General features: G+C 38.9%; 1 protein-coding gene across 1 annotated transcript in view; it reads right to left on the bottom strand.

The window, feature by feature from the left end:
* Window positions 1-11,133: 11,133 nt before the first annotated feature.
* CENPF (centromere protein F) overlaps window positions 11,134-21,036 on the bottom strand; it is a 60,021-nt gene continuing 50,118 nt past the window's right edge. The window contains exons 18-20 of the mRNA XM_032136695.2: window positions 19,769-20,245; window positions 18,154-18,332; window positions 11,134-13,581 (exon numbers count right to left, since the gene is read on the bottom strand). Of these exons, the coding sequence (XP_031992586.1) occupies window positions 13,378-13,581; window positions 18,154-18,332; window positions 19,769-20,245 (860 nt within the window). The 3' untranslated portion in view covers window positions 11,134-13,377. The remainder of the gene's footprint in view (window positions 13,582-18,153; window positions 18,333-19,768; window positions 20,246-21,036) is intronic.

Genomic DNA, 21,036 nt, shown 5'->3' with positions numbered 1-21,036 from the left:
GAGAATAAACTGAGAGGGGTTTCTCAGAGAAGGGAAAAGGGGGTACACAGAAAGTTACCAAGTTCTAGAGTCCAACTTTTATATGAAATTTGCCTTCCCTGCCTCTAGCTTTATTTTCTAATGAATGTTTGATTCCCATAGAGTGGATCTCATAGGTAACTGCCACAATCATATGAAGATTTTAATTTTCAGCATCACTTAAGCAATTATGAATCTTTGTATTAGTGAGGATTAGTTTTGGCTTCTGAAAAGAAAACAAAATAGTCTTCAAACAAGAAAGAAATTTAGTCCACAGTTAGAAGGTCCAGGGCTCCACAAAGCCACCTGGGATCCACCCTCCTTCTATTTCTCTGCTCTCCCACATGTAGAGTGCAGCTCTCTTTCTCCTGGCTTAAGTCAAAGTTCTAGTCACCATATCCATATATTAGAAGCACAAAGGATGACAAACAGAAGAAAGCCATGTCCCCTCTCTTTAAGATTTCCCAGGAGTCCCAAAAGACAATTTTGCTTATATATTGTTGGTCAGAAGTTAATCACATGAGCTTATGTATCTGCAAAGGAGGCCGAGAAAAATTTTTCATAAAGGCAGTAATATGCTCAGACAGAGAGTGGAGTTCTGCTGATGAAGGGGGAAGAAGAAGAACAAGCAGAAGCAGAAGGAGAAGGAGAAGGAGAAGGAGAAGGAGAAGGAGAAGGAGAAGGAGGAGGTGGAGGGGGAGGGGGAGGAGGAAGGAGGGAGGAGAAGCGAGGAGGAAGGAGGGAGGAGAAGGGAGGAGGAGGAGGAGAAGGGAGGAGGAGGAGGAGGAGAAGGGAGGAGGAGGAGGAGGAGAAGGGAGGAGGAGGAAGAATAACTATTGGGAACAACTAGCAGTCGCTTACATAAGCATTGATACAAAATATCTCTTTGAACATTTAAATAAGGAATAATGTAATTGTAAAGCAGGTTGTGGAGATAGAAGAGTGAAATCAAAGGTAATTCAGAAGAATTCTGCCCAGAAAAGTAGCAGAGAAGGGATATGGAAATAGGAAAATTAGATGAGGAAGTCTTTGAAGGTTAAAGAGAGAAATAATACATTCTATTTTAAGGTGATTACAGGTCATTTTTCTTGGTCCTTTAGGGATTATCTGCATCTTTTGACTTTCCTCCTAGTTGTTTCCTAGCCTATGGAAAATTGGATAGAATAAAGACTGAATGAAGAAGGTAATAGATAAACTTATTTCAGAAAATTAAGTAGCACTAGGGTGGAAGAATCTAAACTAGTCCAAGTCAATACTGGAGAACATCGCTGGTCAAAAATGTGGTGGCAGAAGCTAAAACTATTAGGTTAGAGTTTGGGTTGAATTAATCTGATTTTCAGTTCAAAGCTAACCTCTTTAAATAAGCTGAGGGTTTTTTTTTCTGTGCCCGGAAAATAGATGAGAGTAGAAAGAAATCCAAGGAGAGTGAGGTAGTGGCCTCCACGTGTCCGTAGTGGTAAAATAAGGGCCTTAACAGGAAATAGCTATTAGATTGAGGTCCAAAGTCTTCCCTTCCCAGTCTGCAATTAGCAATTCTCCACAAGACATCAAACTTCCAGTTCTTGAGCTGAAACTGGAACAGAGCAAATGATCCTTTATTTGGGATAGGCATATCTCACCCCAACCTTGCATTCCTTTCTTACCCACACTGTGCCTCCTCTTCCCATCTGCTCAGTGCTCCTCTTTCCCGCCTTGTTTTTTGTTTTGTTTCTTTCCTCACTGATCATCTCTCAGCTCTTCCTGACCCATCACCATTCATAGATTATCATTCATAGATTACCACCATTCGAAGATTATGACCACCATTCATTGATTCTCAGTCACTTGTGAAATGGATACGGTATCAAAGCAGATCAATCTTTAAAAAAAAAAAATCCCTGGCTTATTTACCTTAATCAGTTTTATTTTATTTTGGAGATGAGAAACCAGTTAAAGTGGGAATTTAATACAGAAAACTGGAAAACAAAGACTTCTTTAAAATGTTCATCTTTTTCAGACATTAAAAAAGTAACAATAAACAAAGCTCAGAGGAAACCCTGGTAAACAGCTATCTCAATAGGCCATGTGGTAAAGATCTTGTAGTTTTGGGGGTTTTTTTTGTTTTTTTGTTTGTTTGTTTGTTTGTTTGTTTTTTTGAGATGGAATCTCACTCTGTCTCCCAGGCTGGAGTGCAGTGGCACGATCTCGGCTCACTGCAACCTCCGCCTCCTGGGTTCAGGAGATTCTCCTGCCTCAGCCTCCCAAGTAGCTGGGATTACAGGCGCACACCACCATGACCGGCTAATTTTTGTATTTTTAGTATAGATGGGGTTTCATCATGTTGGTCAGGCTGGTCTCAAACTCCTGACCTCAAGTGATCTGCCTGCCTCAGCCCCCCAAAGTGCTGGGATTACAGGCATGAGCCACCACGCCCAGCCTTGAAGTTAGTTTTTATATATTGATCTTATATCCACCAACATTGCCAAGCCCTTACTTATTCTAGTAATTTGAATGTAAATTCTTTTGGATTCTATGTAAATAATTGTATCAACTGTGATTTATAAAGTTTTTTTTTCTTTCTTTTTAATTATTATTATTATACTTTAAGTTCTAGGGTACATGTGCACAACATGCAGGTTTGTTACATATGTATACATGTGCCATGTTGGTGTGCTGCACCCTTTAACTCGTCATTTAGCATTAGGTATATCTCCTAATGCTATCCCTCCCCCCTTCCCCCACCCCACAATAGGCCCCAGTGTGTGATGTTCCCCTTCCTGTGTCCATGTGTTCTCATTGTTCAATTCCCACCTATGAGTAAGAACATGTGGTGTTTGGTTTTTCGTCCTTGCGATAGTTTGCTGAGAATGATGGTTTCCAGTTTCATCCATGTCTCTACAAAGGACATGAACTCATCACTTTTTATGGCTGCATAGTATTCCATGGTGTATATGTGCCACATTTTCTTAATCCAGTCTATCATTGTTGGACATTTGGGTTGGTTCCAAGTCTTTGCTATTGTGAATAGTGCCACAATAAACATATGTGTGCATGTGTCCTTATAGCAGAATATTTTATAATCCTTTGGGTATATACCCAGTAATAGGATGGCTGGGTCAAATGGTATTTTTAGTTCTAGATCCCTGAGGAATCGCCACACTGTCTTCTACAATGGTTGAACTAGTTTACAGTCCCACCAACAGTGTAAAAGCGTTCCCATTTCTCCACATCCTCTCCAGCACCTGTTGTTTCCTGACTTTTTAATGATTGCCATTCTAACTGGTGTAAGATGGTATCTCATTGTGGTTTTGATTTGCTTTTCTCTGATGGCCAGTGATGATGAGCATTTTTTCATGTGTCTGTTGGCTGCATAAATGTCTTCTTTTGAGAAGTGTCTGTTCATATCCTTTGCCCACTTTTTGATGGAAAGGTTTTTTTTTTCAACCCCTATATCTGATTTTTTAAAAAAATGCTTTTGATGTATTTTTGTCGTTATTATAGAGTTTTGATTTCTTTATGAGGTAAATAAATTTCCTTTCTATTTCTAGTCTGCTAGAAGTTTTTACTATAAGTGAGCACTGAAACTTATCAAATGCTTTTTTAGTACCTGCTAAAATGATCATATGGGGTTTCTGTTATAATTTATTAGGTGAATTCTCAGTAGGTTTTTTGTTTTGTTTGTTTGTGATAAGCCAAGTTTGCATTTCTGGGATAAATCCAATTTCATCAGGAAAAAAAAAAAAAAAAAAAAAAAAACATACGGTAAAGACCTTTCTCTATGGATGTGTCATGAAAAGTTACATGAGAAGACCCTGTTCTCACTATTGATATTACAGATAAAAATCATAATTTTTTGAGTTGGGGTGGGTTGATAAACAATACTTTTTTCTATTTTCTGAGTTCTCTGTTGCTATAATATTGACCAAAAAGATACTTTGCTTTTCAAATGAACACTGCAGAGACTCTTCATTTGTATTTCAACTTGATCTTCAGTGGGGTGCAACCCTTTAATACCTTACTGTTAAATGTCTCTCCTAAGCCTAATCTTTCTGTCAAGTGGTTATTTATTTCTAAAATAAATAGGGCCCATCCACTGTTATTTAAAGGGCATACTAAGCAATCAAATGGAAAGGTCAATATTCATCCTCTGATTTTCCTCTGGTTTTCATAAATTGAATCTAATTCAAGTAAGTTCTATGCATAAAGGGAAGGAGTCTGGGGGAAGAAAAAAGGAGGTGTTATGGAATCAACTTGCATGCCCATGAATGGTGGACTGGATAAAGAAAACGTGGTACATATACACCATGGAATACTACACAGTCATAAAAACAAACTAAATCATGTTCTTTGCAGCAACATGGATAGAGCTGGAAGCCATAAGCCAACTAATACAGGAACAGAAAACCAAATAGCACATGTTCTGACTTATAAGTGGGAGCTAAACATTGAGTACACATGGACACAAAGAAGGGAACAATAGACATCAGGGCCTACTTGAGGATGTAGGGTGGGAAGTGGGTGAGGATCAAAAAATTGCCTATTAGGTATTATGCTTATTACCTGGGTGACAAAATAATCTGTACGCCAAATCCCATCCCCGCACCATGCAATTTACCTGCATAACAAACCTGCACACATACTCTTGAACTAAAACAAAAGTTAAAAAAAAAAAAAAAAGAAAGAGGAGATCTTAAAATTCTGACAGGCTTTATCCAAAGATATTTTTTAAAAATGTAAAGCCCAAATTGTGTAAAAGGCACACATTGCTGTGTTTGAAAACTACTAAAAAGAAGCCCTGGGATGCATAAAGAGGCTGACTTTTAGCATGGGCTTTGGCTAGGGGAAAAGCCTGGTGAGGGAAGGAAAGGTTCTGTGATGCTGCCACTATAAACACTGGGCATTCATACTTTATGTGTCAGTCTTCATGACTATCCCATTAATATGTGCACACATATCTCTCCAAGCTGGCAATCTGATCGTGGTTTCCCTACTAGTAGGGACTAGTATATCCCCTGGTCTTAAAGGCAGGGCAGAGTAGAGAGCTATTCCACCTGCAGGGAACTCAAGATCCAATTTTCTTAATGTCATCAAAACTTATTACTCCTTCCAATGCCACAAATGATCATTTCTAGAAAAGAAAATGTGCAAGTAAGTATTCACACTGACTGGCCATATGTTCTATTTCTTAAAAAGCACCATTCTGGGCAGCTGGCATATAGGTTTTAGGACATGGTATGGGGTGTAGAAAAAAACTATTTCCCACTTAGGATCTCAATTGCTTCATCTTCAAAGTGATAAGAAAAACCTAGATAATTAAACCATATTGTTATAATAGAAGTATGAACACTCCAAAAGTCATTTGATTTTGGATTTTTAGTGATTATAATTTAAATTATGTGATGTTCAGGAAAATCACAATAGGCAGAATGAATCGCCTAGTTTGAATCAAGTTTGAATCAAGAGGCATTGGAAAATTTTATACTTCCTTCATCTATTGCTCTATGTAACTCAGTCCATTTCAGAGGGTAAAATTAGGTTTCAGACAGGTGCCTTGTACCAATCTAAGTAGAATTGCTTTTCAGGACAGACTTGGAGAAATTAAGCTCATTAAGCAACTGGGTTTTCAAGTGCTCTCTTGTTCAGTAGCAGGCCAAACCCAAAGAAAAGGTAAAGAGAGTAGATGTTGACTAACAAAAAATCTGAAAACAGGATTTGCAATTCAATCAGGAAGTTCGTGGGTGAAGTAACATGATTTCCTACTGGAAGTTGCTTTAGAAAATAATTTTTCATTTTCTGACATGACAAGTCCAAGGTTGGTTCAGAAGCTTAGCAAAGTAATTGAGGACCCAGTTTCTTCCCATCTTTCTGACCTAGCATCCTCAGTGTCTTGGAAATGCCTCATTTCTAGTCTCAAAATTAGTCACTGTAGGGTGGTTATCATAACCAATAACTGGCAAAAGACAATGGGATCACCATAATTGGCTTCCTGGGAATGGGTCCATATTCTCTGAGCAAACTGCTGCCCAACCCAATAGTGGGGTTCTATTGACAAGAAGGAAAGCAGAAGTGATCGTTAGATAGGCAATCACCATCTCTGACACAGCAACAAAAAAATGTCTGTCTGGGGACAATTAAAAAATAGTTGAACTTGGTTTAAAAGACATCTCTTCATTGACTGCAATCTACACCAGATTTGGGAAATCAGTATGAGATGTTTCCAAACCAACATATTCTCTTCTTAAATGAGTTTATGACAATCTCAAGGGGGAAATAATCTAATTTTGCTACACATGTTGGAACAAGATTTAGGATGTAACTTGGGCTTCTGGTTTTCATATGAACAGACTGGTAGGCAGAATTTGCAATAAATTTCAATAAGAACTTGTTCAATAAGAACTTGTTTTAAATTCTAGGAATGATGGGTATCCTCCATTTATTTGTCCTAGCATTAAAACAGGCTATATGCAAGTCCATGAACATCTGCTGTTTCTATATGGATTGAGTCTCTGATGGTCTCATAGGTTGAATGTCTAGCCTCTGAAAAAACTAGTTGGGCAGAGCCAAGATGTAGCTCACGGATATGGTCAAGTCTTGGCTTTTTTGGAAGGAAAATCATCTCCACACTCAGTACACCTGTTTACAAACCAGAGCATTAGCACTTCTTTCCTTCCCTACCTGTTTATGGTTCCAAGGAAAGTGACCACCATGCCTCTGTGTAGGCATACAATGTAGGCTGTGCATAAATAGCACGGAGGGAACAAAGCATTGTGGGTGAACACAGGGCACCCTCATGACCCTCTGCTGGTCTAAATCCAAGAAGATGACCGTTAAAACAACAAACAGATGGTATCCAGGACAAATAACACCCTCATGTGAACTGCCCAAGGAGTCAGGGTCTAGCAGGAGGGAGTGGGCATGCGGCCAGCAAATGCTCTTTAGATAACACAGCTGTGATTTCAACACCAAGAGGATCTGCTCACATTTAAAACTCAGAAATATCCTAATGTTTCTCTAGAAAGTCTGTAACTATAGAAAGCTGCTCATTTTTCCACACTCTTGCAAAAGCAGTGTTGGAGAAAACAAAAGTAGGAGAAGTGAAATTTCTTATTATTACAAAAGTGTAATTTTTGCTAGGAACCTGGATGCCAAATCAAAAGGTTAAATGAAGCAAATTTTCCTTTGGCACGGAGTTGACCTAAGCCCTAATAGAAGGAAACTTCCCCTGTTGAGCTCAGAATTGGGTTCTGAAAAGAACCTGCCAGGCTGGTAGTTTTCTTCCTAGATCAAATCCCTTTACTCTCTACTGGGAAGTTGTACGGTCATATATGAAGGACCTTGTGCTGCGGTCCAAGACTAGAACTCTCAGTTTTGTTTTGACACAAACTTAACAACTTCACTGGGTCCCTTCTTAAATCAGGACCCACTTGACAGCATTATTAAATATCAAATGAGATAAAGCATTTGAAACTTCAAGCATTTGGTTTGGCAAATGGGGTATTTTTATACATTATTCTCTGGGTCATCCTCAAGGCATCCTAGAAAAGGAAGAATAACAAAGTATAGTAATCTTATTCATCTGCCACCATCTTTGAATTGAGGGGATGGAGGCTGGTGGAAATTTTGGGGGCTGGAAGTCAACTTGCAAGTCAACAAACGTGTACGAAGCTTGGGGATATGTATTTCCTTGTAATTTTCTAAAACATCAAAAATGTTAAGTAGTTTAACAAACCACTTAAATTTACACACACAAATACACCAACATTACATAAAACTGGCATTGCCTGCAGCATAAAAACTATCACTTTCCCTTTCAGCCTGGGAGCAGCTGCTGTTCTAGAAATGTGGTGGACAGGACTCTACATCTCGATTTCTCCATCCTGAGACTGCTAAATCATTCCTGTCCAATACCACGAAATGGAAACAGAAGAGTGGGATACATTGGGAAGACAGTTGAGGAGTAAAAAATTGAGTTTATGGCAACTTCATCCTTAAAATACACTTTTCCAAAGAAACAATGATATCAATGAAGGTTCCATATGGTTGAAATAAACTTAATTGTCATGTTAACATAGTAAGAGCTAACTTGGCTTCCTGGGCTTAAACTTAGGCACAACTTACAATGTTGTTTCTACAAGGAAATGTATTCTGAGTTCCAAACAACTAATTTATATTTATACTTCAGGAGCACAACCCATTTGTAAATAAAATTGTAGTGATTGTTTTGTTTAGATATTTTTAATGACCCAAGCAAACAAAAACTAAAAACCCGTAAATGATTCATTTGCAAGATCAATAATTGAATGATATGTGCAAATCTATAATGATTAAACTCATTTGCAAAATAAGCATTATGGTATTGACATTAGTGAAGATTTCAGATCGGAACTTGACCTGAAAGAAATTATGTGTAATTATACAGAATAACCAACATTCTATTGAGTGTAAAATCACAAGTGTAAAGTATTAACAAATTAACTAATCATCATGACAACTCCAAGAGGTATTATTATTTATATCCAATTTTAACAATAAAGAAACTGAGGCTGGGCATGGTGGCTCATGCCTGTAATCCCAGCACTTTGGTAGGCCAAGGCAGGGGGATCAGCTGAGGCCAGGAGTTCAAGACCAGCCTGGCCAACATGGTGAAACCCCGTCTCTTCTAAAAATACAAAAATTAGCCTGGCGTGGTGGTGGGTGCCTGTAATCCCAGCTACTCAGGAGGCTGAGGCAGGAGAATTGCTTGAACATAGGAGGTGGAGGTTGCAGTGAGCCAAGATTATACTACTGCACTCCAGCCTGGGTGACAAAGCAAGACTCTGTCTCAAAAAAAAAAAAAAAAAGAAAAAAAAAGAAACTGAGGCACAGAGAATTAAGTAATTTGTCCAAGGTCAAATGGGACCCCAAGGCATTCTGACACCTTTCACTTTTAATGTCTACATTATACTAAACGTTTGTATTTGAAATATTTTGCATTTGGTTTTCCAAACCAAACTTTTTTTAATATGTAACATCCACTTTTTAGATACAGGCAGTACATGTGCAGGTTTGTTACATGGGTATATCTCATAATGCTGAGGTTTGGGGTATGATCGATCCCGTCATCAAAGTAGTGAGCATAGTACCCAATAGTTTCTCAACTCTAGGTACCCCCTTCCTCCTTCCCTCATCTAGTAGTCCTCAGTGTCTATTGTTCCCATCTTTATGTCCACATGTACCCAATATTTAGCTCCAACTTACAAGTGAGAACCTGTGGTATTTGGTTTCCTGAGTTAATCTGCTTAGGATAATGGCCTCCAGTTGTATCCATGTTGCTGCAAAGTACATGATTTCTTATTTATGGCATCATAGTATTCCAGGGGGTATATGTAGCACATTTTCTTTATCCAGTCCACTATTGATGGGCACCTAGGTTGATTCCATATCTTTGCTATTGTGAATAGTGCTGTGACGAACATAGGAGTGCATGTGTCTTTTTGGCAGAATGACTTATTTGCCTTTGGGTATATACCCAGTAATGGGATTGCTGGGTAGAATGGTAGTTCTATTTTAAGTTCTTTGAGAAATCTCCAAACCGCTTTCCTGAGTGGCTGAATTAATTTGTATTCCCACCATCACTCTATAGGCATTCCCTTTTCACCACAGCCTTGCCAGCATGTTAATTTCTGATGTTTTAATAATACCCATTCTGACTGGTGTGAGATGGTGTCTTATTGTGGTTTTGATTTGTATTTCTCTGATGATTAGTCATGTTGAGCAATTTTTCATGTTTGTTGGTCACTTGCATGTCTTCTTTTGAGAAGTGTCTGTTCATGCCCACTTTTTAATAGGGTTTCTTTGTTGAATTGCAAAAAAGACTCTTTGAAAGGATTTACCTCTACACAAATAATGCTTATGCATTCAGTTAGCAGACAACTTTTAGTTAGTAGACACCATTTAGGAGTTAAAATGTATAGCTAGTCCCATTTTACATTTTTGAAATTAAATATAAGGTAACCCAAATCAGATGCAGACAGCCTAGATATCTTCATTGCCATTGCACATAGAAAGTGGAAAAGCTACTTAATATCATCTGAAAATCTATACTATCAGAATTATTCTGGAAAAGCCTGCTTCCAGAGAAGCTACAGGACAAACAAGAAAGAGAATGGGCTTTGTATTTGAAAGCTGAGGTCGAAACTCAACTCTACTTCCTGGGCCAAATACGCTGAGCCTATTTTATCTTCTGTTTGATAAGGATAATTTTCATTTTGCAAGGTTATGGGGAGACACAATTATCATTAAGCAAGATCTCCCCAGGCCTGTGAGTGAGAAGTTTGACCTCTCTCTTACCTCACAAAGGTGAAAGTTTCAGCACACATGAAAATATCTTGTAAAATGTAAGACTTTCCATCCAGTATTTTAAGCAGCTGAGCCAAAGCCAAAGTGAGTAGTAGCATTAGATACATAGCTGGGCCTGCAAGTAGGATGGCAGCTTCAGGTCCTCAGACTTTTCAGGTGAGAATAGCCAGGCTCTTCTGAAGCACTCAAGGCTCTATTCTCTCCTCAGTCAGTGAATTAGCATACAAACCCTTTTCCTTCAAAGAGAAGTCAGCTTACACGAACAGAAGCGGGAAAGCACATAACTCTCAACTACCAAGTGGTAGTTAATTTTAGGTACTTACTATCCTCTCCAAAAATAATTGTATCCCCCTCCTTAACTACAGAAGAGAAATATGAAAAACATGCTAATGATCAGTGCAACTTCCAACTGTGGTGCAATAAACCTATGGCTTAGGAGAACTCATCAGTTTATTTACTATTTAAATTTCTTTCATGACATACTGCCCATAGCCTGAAGGATTCTGGAAGAACTTGGAAATTCTAAACTAACAATTGGTGTTGAGCCATGCTAAGAGAAGTTAGAAACTTTTGCAGACTCAAACCAGTTGGAAAGTGGAAGAGGTCTCCCCTCCTTGAGTTAGGGGCCCCCAGAAAGAAGTGCCCTGACTTCTTCCCAGGTGCAAACAAATCTGTGAAAATTTAGTAGTTCCAACAAAATAAATAAACTGGGATCAAATGAGAAAAATCACAAATGAATCTCAAAGAAGGCAAGTGAGAGGGTGAGGGGAGGAGTGTCTCGAGAAATAGAAATCAGGCTACATTTAAATTTTGGTTTTTATTTCTTTCTTATTGAAGATGCAGTCCCCTTAGACTGCCAGCAACTCCCAATAACACAAAGGTCCTTTTCAGCTCTTATACAATATTTATGGTAAAAGAATCATCTCAACCAAGCTCCTCATTGTATAGATGAGAATCTGATTCCCAGATCTCTGAACTTGATTCATTTTCCCATATGATTTGTCAGTGGGGATCTTACTCATGACTCAACTGGTTTATAAGGTACCTGAAAGTTGGAACGGTAGCATGTTTACTTCCATCCCATATGCAGCTCAGCTCATAGCAGAACAAGGATTGTTAGCTTGAGGAAAAGAATAATGTCCTGGCTGTCCACTTACAAGATTTTGAACAAGTCTCTACAGTTATAAAACTGATCGAGACCAGCCTGGCCAGCATGGTGAAACCCCATCTCTACTAAAAATACAAAAAAAATTGCCAGGCATGGTGGCACATGCCTGCAGTCCCAGCTACCTGGGAGGCTGAGGCAGGAGAATGGCTTGAACCTAGGAAGCGGAGGTTGCAGTGAGCCGAGATCATGCCACTGCACTCCAGCCTGGACGACAGAGCAAGACTCCGTCTCAAAAACAAACAAACAAAAAAACAAATAAACAAAAAAACAAGTATCCAAGTAATAAGAGCAGCAGCTATGGCAATACCTAGGAAAATACGAAGAGATGCTTTCAAGGATCCACGACGCTACCCAGCAAAGCCTACTCAGTGGAATCTTCCAATCGCTGGAGACAGCCAATAAAGCTGATGGCCTGATCCCAACAATGTCTGCTCGGGGTCATGCCCTTGAGCACATGGCAGCCCTGGGATGATTTACGATAAGGACATTGCACCAGACCTCAACCCCAAGCAACTGAAGAAACAAGAGGAAACTCAGGATATCACTTTCAGCTGATGAATACTAAGTAGCTTAATATCATTGAAGCATTATCCAACAACAGAGGCCACCTTGCAAAAGACAACTTTTAAATATAAATGATGGTGCTTATTGGAATTTGTGCATCAATTTGGACTGAAAGCCAAGAACAAATGATCTTTTACTAGCGCATGCCCTGGGAAATTTTTTTGCCCTGATTCAAGGATGTAAGAACTTGTTCAAATGTTTTTGGATCTGACATGGCTCATAATGCCTGCATGCTTTCAAAACTATATTATCATCAATAAGTGAGCTGGGAAATACCACATACCTGTATCCTTGATGATGTGGTTTAATGGGGACACAGAATGTAGGAGGCACTGGGCTGGCATGTCTTATATTCCCATATACTCCTTATGACCCATATTCCAAATTGTGTCTTTTAATACAACTAAATATGCTAGGATCATTTGTTTAAAGATCTGTATCATTTGATCAAGCATTTTTACTTGTATAAGAGGCTGTTGTAATTAGCAAGAAATAGTACCAATATTTGTAATACCTTTACACTTAGGAGTCATTCTTACAGAAAACGAAGGTGACTATTTTATTAGAAAACAAAGGCCACATGTTAATACAACACCAGATATGACAATGCTTACCAAAGAACTGTAAAAAATTGGTCTAAAAACAGAAAAAAGCACAATGACAGACACATGGTATAGCACACCTCTAGGAAGCCTGCAGCCCTAATTGGAAACAAACACATACCCACACACACATATGTACAGGTTACATAAGCAAAGATGTCTAAAACAGATTGCAAGAGAAAGATAAACACTCCTACATGTCTATGTGTGCACGTTTTCCTTAAAAACACATAACATGCTTTTCCATCATTTTACTCAGCTCTGAGAAATTCCTGATCCAAAACTATTCCATGCCTAATACTACAGATAGAAGAATATCATAAAGCAAAAGTCTACATTTTCCTAGACTGTTAAATAGAAGTATAAAAAGTGTTTTGCATTTTTTAGTGTAAAATCCACATAAAAACAGATTGTTATATAGTGCTTGTCATTTTCATTGTAACATGTTACCAAAAAGCTTTACATACACAGCTTTATACTATTTACATTACAGTAGAGGAATGTCAATGCTAATAGGTGATCAGTGCTTCCAAACTTTTTCAATACTTACACATGGGAGATCTAAAGAGTAAAATATATTTAAGACTTCTAAGGAATTGTTTTCTCCTCACTGAAAAAGCACGCCCTGACTAAAGAGAAGTCCTGTAGGCAGAGCCTTATCTATTCAATGACTGGCACCTCCCAGGGGTACTGACACACAAAGTGCCTTCACTGGATCTTACAGTTCTCACTGCCCTTGGCCTCCAGTCCAGCTTTGGGGCTGGGGGCGAGTCGGCCTCGCTTGACCCTCAGACCCTCTCTGGGGCTGTCAGTCGGACATCTCTCAGGAAGATTACTGACCGGGAGAGATTTCGTGGTGGGTTCTCGGAGGATGGTGCCTGAATCCACTGGGCTCTGCTGAGCAACTTTGACCTGTAACACAAACATCTCTGTTAGAGGTTCAATCACATTCACATTTCCACAACATGAAAAATAAAGCACTATGTCACTAAGTTTTAAATTAAGTTCTTCTTCTCTAGGAGTTATATATAATTGTAGTATTTCCTCTTCCCTCAGAACAGGCCCCACCTAACAGAGAACTTAGGAGGATACCAGGTACAACCTCTAACCAGTCATCAGACGTCCCTTGGCACCTCTGATGGCAAAGACTATGCCCTATTTACCTATATATCCCTAGAGCCCACAACACGCTTGACCACATGGTACACGTCCAGTGAATTTCTAAGTGAAAAACTTGCCTCTGTTGTCCTAACTAGCCATTCCTGTTGTTTAAAACAAGTATAACCCAAATGAGTAATACTACCTCCACAGGGTGGAAAATTTTAAAATGACCAAGAACCTGTTCAGGATATTTTAATCATTCTCCCTTTACAGCTGGCTGTTTCCATATTGAATTTGGACTAGAGCAGAAGGGCAGCTATCTAACAATAAAGTCCAGAGAGAATAAATCCCCTCTCAAAAATCCTGCCTTTTAAAGGAAAGAGTTATCTCAGAAAATTTGAGACTTTAAGTAGATGAGAGAGTAAGGTAACCTGTGAGTGAAGATTTTTTGAAATTGGGTCAGGCTTAGCGGCTCACATCTATAGTCCCAGCTACTCAGGAGGCTGACGCAGGAGGATCGCCTGAGCCCAGGAGTTTGAGGCTGCAGTGAGCCGTGATAGTGCCATTGCACTCCAGCCTGGGGGACAGAGCAAGATTTAAAAAAAAAAAAAAAATTGAAATTTATATACTAGTGAAAAAAGATACACACTCAAAAAAGAGAAAAAAGAGCAAGAAAAATGAAGTATAGGAAAGCTTCACCTAACCAAAGTTAAAGGCAAGGGTGGAAGATTCAAGTAGGAAGATCTTTCAAAGAGAAAGGAGAAGGACCTCTTGCATAATGGACACAAGGATCCGTGTCCAGCACAGATGCTGAGAAGTAACTATGTGACAGACACTCCCTGAGCAACTGACTTCCAGGGATCTCCTTCTGATGCAAGAAGAAAAGGGAATGGAAATTATTTTCCCATTTATATTCTTTCCATAGGAAGCATGTGAAATACTTGAAAATGGCAGTTAAATACTTTTCATTACATGAAACATAGTAAATCTGGCCAACAGATCAAATCCCAGGAAAGCTCACTTCTCCCTCAGAGTGTGTCCAGGACACTGAAAAGACGCAGCCTTGGAAGGTCAGGACTTAATGGAAAATTACCATCCATGGAAAGTTGAAGGAAAAAAATAAAACAGAGTTTTGCTGGTACTTTTTTTTTTTTTTTTTTAAAGAGAAATAGTGATTCCAAAGACAAGGTTTCCCCGAAACCCACCAGATGTACAAGAAACAAATCTTTAGGTTTGCCATTTAAAAAGAGAGAAAGAGACAGATAGCCCGTAGGAAATAGAAAGTTTAAGCCTGTAAGACTCTTTATCCCAATCAAATGGCTAACGTCCACTCTTTTTGGCTTCTCCCCTCTAGACTCAATTTCTGATACTGAATTGAGGGCACTGTAGTTGTGATCAGAATTTAAACTGTGGATTTGACCCTCCTGTTGGTTAGCTTCAGAATGGTCTATAACCAGACAAAGTCAAATTCACCAAGTATTTAATCTATTAAGATAGTACATCCTCCTAGAGTAACACAGGGGAGGAAAAAAAAATAGTGCATGCATACCCTAATTGTCTTATAAATGATTCTGCAGTAGCAATAGGGAGAGGGCAAATATGCAGACAGTTCAGTGAAAATGACCCTCACAAGTAGGAAAAAATGCGAGACCCCCACAAAACCAACATCACCATCCACGACGGGCTCTACAGCTTACTGGCCGGTCTTCTGGAACTGATCACAAAGCCCAGGTTCAGGAGATCAGGTGTACAAGCGCTGTCTCCCTTGTTCCCAACAAACAAGGGGTTCGTGAGCGTATCCATCCCAGTGACATAATAGAGAATGATCCTTACCTAATGGGCATTTTGCCCGTTTTTTCCCCTTTGAACTTGTCAGACGTCACTAAAGGTCTTGCTAAATGACCTAGGAAACTGTCTCTCATAACCCAGCCAGTCACCTCAAAGGAGAACTCACAACCCTGAGTTTCTAAGCAATTGCTTTGGGAAATAATACCTCGTTCTAGATTTTTAAAACTAAGTGATGTAATATGCTTAACCGATGAGGCAGCAAGCATTTTACAGGGCAACTCAGAAAATGCTGAATTAAATTAAAAATTAATGGGCTAGGTTTTTAAGAGTTTGAATCTAATCATGAATTCTCCTATAACTGCTCTCAAAAGTTCCCCCCACATTTGCAAGTGCACAAAATTGCTTAGCAATTCATAACTGCTGGTGCCTACTGAACAGCATGTAGCTAATGCACTGAACAAAATCTGCAGAAACCATGGTTACTACTCCCTACTCAGCAGATTCAACAGCAGTGAGGAGAGCAGGCCCCCTAGCGAGAAAAGCTCTTTTTCCTAGATAGTAAGTCTGAACGCCACATGCAAACTGCTTTTACCATCAGTTCTTCGCAACAGAAGAAAAATGACTCGCGGTGATTTCATAAGACCATTTCCTAGCATGCCTTTATAAACATCTATTAATGCAATCACTTCAGGACATTCACAGTTCCATTCATTCAGTGAATATTTGTTGAATGTCAGACACTGCATTAGACATAAACTATAGATGTAATCAGTAACCTCACAGAACTCAGGTTGCAAATCAGAAGACAGATATTTAAACAAGAGATTACAATAAAGTGAGCTGCCTAAAGACAGTTGGAGGCATAGAGTACCAGCTATATGTCATGGTTTTCTGTTCTAAGAGAGTCAGACAAATACTTCATTTTATCTCCATAAGTGTGAGACAAACAGGAATGGATGTTACTTTTTACTGAGGTTTGGGAAAGGGTGGCTCCCAGTCACCGTTCTAAGAAAATGGTATGGCCCATATCAGGACCCTAAACCTGACTCCTCCTGTATTCAGTATCCAGTGGATATCTTATAGTTGACAGCTTTGGACAAGCTTGGTTGCTCCACTGTTTAGGGGCACTAGTTGCTTAAAAGAGAAGCTGTTTTCATGTTCATTGGAAAGTCAGTATACTCGGTATATTAAATATATATTCTCCAGTATATACTTCAGTATTTTGTTGTTGGCTGCATGCAAAAGTTAAATCCAAATGTGAGTGAGAGAGAATTTGGTAGGGGAGGGGAGAAAAATTTGCACAAAATGATAGAATATTTCTAATAAGAGTAACAAATGGGTCCACTTCAGTGAAAGAAAATCTCAGATCATTCTTCTTCATACTTGAATAAAAATTTTATTATAATGTATATTATGAACGAATTTATTACTAAGTATTAACTCCTTAATGCTTATAGCTCTTATACATCAACAGAAACAAATTTGCAAATCTGTTGTTGTGATGTTTAGATTAAGAAATCTAAATATATTGTACTCTTTAGATCACCCACGTGTAACCACCAATGTGTTCATATTTGGCATCCCAAATCCTAAGAATGTGCTTGCTCACTTATGAATTATCACATTACACAAATAGGGGTTATTACACTTTCAAAGCTTTGTTTTCTGGTTCAAGGTTATCAGCTCGCATACTTGATCAAACTCTGACAAGTGAGCAATCAAGGTAAAATCACAGACTGTTCAAATTCTTTGAAGCTATTCCAGCAACTTCCAAAAATATCCCCCTAGTCCCCAGTCTGAGAAACACTGGTATCGTAGAAAGATCAAGACTGTGGAGTTGAGAGGAAGTAGGGGTTCACACTGGGAGGTTAAATCTTTATGAGTCTCACGTTCTTCACTCTTTCATAATACCACTTACTGTGAGAGTTCAATAAAATGAGAAAGATAAATAAAATGCATATACTTTGCATACTTAAATGGTAGCTGCTGGTATGGATCACAGTAACAGGAATAAAGATCTGTTAAGCAAATATTCTCTATGCTCTACATAACATTTTCTGGGATGTTGTAGGGTACACTGAGGTCACTAAGATCCTGTTGTATCCTCAATAATCAAAATAGAGAAATCCATAAACAGAGTTCCTTTCCTTAGATATCTATTGAAATATGTGCTTTTTTTTTTAAGAAAGTAAAGGATTAATAAAAACAATAAAGAATTAGCAGCTGGGGGCAGATAAGTGAGAATAAAGTTTGAAACAAACAATGACTAATACCAGTGGTGAAAAGGAAAATTACCTCTTCAAATCCTTCATCAGTAACGCCTGAAACTTTCTTAGAAATCCACTGAGTTTTGATGTAACAATGCCATTTTCCATCAAACTACATATAAGTGGCCTGCTGACTCAAGGATGAGATCATGTACCCTGATACTGTAATGCTCACCTGGTCACTTGCTCACTACTGACTGACTTACACCACAAGGTCAGCCTTTTTGAAAGGGCTCCTGAATCAGGGGGTGCAGTGTCCGATCCTCACCCAGGTAATACTGCAATTTTCTGGGTCTCAAACAGTAGATGGATGTTGACAGTAGTTTACCTTTTGTGATCTGCTGCCACCAGCTGTTGGTTTGGAGGACTCTGCAAGATTTTCTTTGCCGAGACTCAGTGGGGATAGCGCTAACTTCTGTGCAGCCAGGCGGGGGCTGGTCCGAGTTGCCATGGTTGTTCTTCGCAGGATATATGGGCTAGTCTTTCCTGTTGGGATGTCAGCAAACCCTAAGGGCAAAAACAATAACTGTCAGCACTGCTAGGTCCAATTCTATCTACAGTGGAAAAGATATTCATTAGGTGGTTTTAACAAGGATAATGCAAACTCCAAAAAATACTTTGTCCTAGCCCCTGTGGTCAATGGATTACACTTCACAGTTGCCCTGGGAGTCACTAAATTGAATCAAATAACAGGTTTTCTCTTATTAGAAACACAGAAAACAACAATGGGAGAAGAAGAGGAAAATAACACTACACAGAAAAAATTTTTTCTGCTTCTATCTTCTATGTGGATGTTTTATTTTGCATTTTTCTAAGATCTAAAGAATGCCAGCAGGCCTTATTGTAAAATTGGGTTGGGGAAAAAAGGAGGGTATAATGGAAAAATAAAAGATTAAAAAAAAAAAAAAAGAAAGGGGAAGGGGGAAAATGTAAAATGGTAACAGCTACTTCAGGCCAGCACTCTCATGTAGGTGGGAGAAGAGAAACTGACCTTTCTAAAGGTGATTTCACACTCACTCGCGTTGTCTCTTTCCACAGAAGGAAGTGACATGACTTTTGATGACCCAGAAAAGAAAGTCAATCCCAGGGATACTAAGAGTTAGTGTATCAACACACACTCCAGAATTGCATTCAGGGCTAACTAAAGCAGCATTTGTTTTTGTTTTTCACACTTTAACTACATATAAAAATTACCAGTGAAAGATAGATAACTATTTTTGGGCTAGAGTTACTCAGAACAATGCTTTTCAAACCATCTACGGCAAAGAATCAGTTTTGGTATTTGGGGGCGGAGGGGGTCGAAGAATTTCCAATCTGCCGTGGAATAATATTTTTGTATAGTATAATGAGAACAAATCAATAGAAAACATGATATGTGCTTGGATGTTACAAAAATATCAAGTTGCTATGAAAATTTCTAAATTCCTACTTAATTACAATACATTGCTTCAGTCAGGAACCAGTAACAAACAGTTCCTAGAATGGTACCAGTCCTTTGGCCAGACCTGGGGGAAAACCAAGTTTAAAGCAACAAAACAAAAACAAAACAAAGTGTAGTCAGTGGCTCCAGCGAGGGGGCCAGCATCACGGGGTGCACCTTCCAGCTCACCTGCTAGCTAGGTCAGACATGACCAAAGGGTAGGAAACCCTGATGGGCGTCCTTGATTTAATGATTTTTTTCAGCATTCAAATAACAAATTCTAAACAGATTTTAGACAGTCATTTTTCCAATCTACCAGCTCTTTTGTTAATGTGACACAAGTAATTAGATCCTAGAGGAAAATATGTGCCTCATCCATTTAAAAGCAGACTACTGTTTATGAACACCAATGAGATTATTGCACAATAATGTAAAAAAGCAAATACTTTTGTCTTCCTATATGTGAACCATTATATGGAATTTCAAAAGAACACAAATAATTTTGTTTTTAAATCAGGCATACCTTTCTTTACAACTTCTGGAAGTCCCTCTGGCTCAAACTCAGTACCTTCCGTGTCTTCTGCAGGGTGAATACCACTCATGACTGCTTTCTTGCTTTTTTTAGAAAAGGTCTCTGGGGTAGAAGGTGTTGGCTCTCTACCATTCTCCCATATTCCACTGGATCTTTGCCTCTTGCCTGAAGCTTTATTTTGGCCAGATGATAACCTCTTGTCAGTAACAGAAGGGATTGGAGATGGTCCTGGAACAACCGGATCTAGCAAAGGAGACCCTCGGGAATCTTGTTTAGATTGCTGTGAACAGAGATGGGCCACTTTTGTCTCTAACATCTCTTTAGCTTTCTCTAACTTTTCATGGCTTATAAGCAAGGAACAGTACTTATCCAAGTATTCATCTGCCTCCTTGGTTTTTTCTTCAAGAGTTTCTTTCAGTTCTTTGATCTCAGTCGTTAATTCATCAACCTTGGTATCCATAACAGTACCTATCCAAAGTAAAGCAACACATCATGTGCAACTTGATGCTTCTCTAGTTAACGACAGGCATCGTGAAGCAGATAATCTTAGACGTGTTCTTTCTTTGATTTTTTTGAAGAGGTGGGGGAGATATATCTGTATATGTTCTTATAGTTCAAACAACTCTTGTTTGGGAGGTATCATATCAGATCAAGGTAGATATTCTAGTCCCGTGACATTCATTGGGACAGCTTAAATAAAATCCACCAAAATCTCAAACTTGTATTTCAGACAACTCATTAAACGTTCTTGTAGTGCCACTTATATGCAACCAAATAAGTTCATTTTTTACATCCTTATTTTCCCCAGTCCATTCTGTCTACCATAAGTGGATGAACAGAAGTCAGTAAAGATTATGAAGCTTCTGTTGTATGGCTTTGGGAGACAAGATTCTAACAGATGACCAGGCAAATCCAAAAAAACACTCTGAAAGCATTTGAAAGCAATGGAGGGTCTGATGAACAAGGTTTGGGGGAACACTATAAATGTGGGAATCTTGGTCAACTTGCAGCTGCCATGGATGTATTAAATCCATTAGAAAAATCCCCTGAAGCCCCAATCTACCCTGAGCACTGTTTCCAACAGGGAAGACTGTTGACCCACACCCTGCCACACTACAGACCAGAGAAGCCAGTCAGATTATGCTTGTCATCATCCACACAGTAAGCACATGCCACTCCAGGGGCATAAGTGGATAAAAGTGACAAGGAGAGTTATCATTTCTTTCCTTTTCTATTTTGCCTGCACAACTAAAAATATG

The sequence above is a fragment of the Hylobates moloch genome, unplaced genomic scaffold (genome assembly GCF_009828535.3).
Source record: "Hylobates moloch isolate HMO894 unplaced genomic scaffold, HMol_V3 SCAFFOLD_18, whole genome shotgun sequence".
Classification (NCBI taxonomy): Eukaryota; Metazoa; Chordata; class Mammalia; order Primates; family Hylobatidae; genus Hylobates; species Hylobates moloch.
The sequence above is the reverse complement of the archived record's forward strand: the minus strand, read 5'-3'. Positions and strand labels throughout refer to the sequence as shown.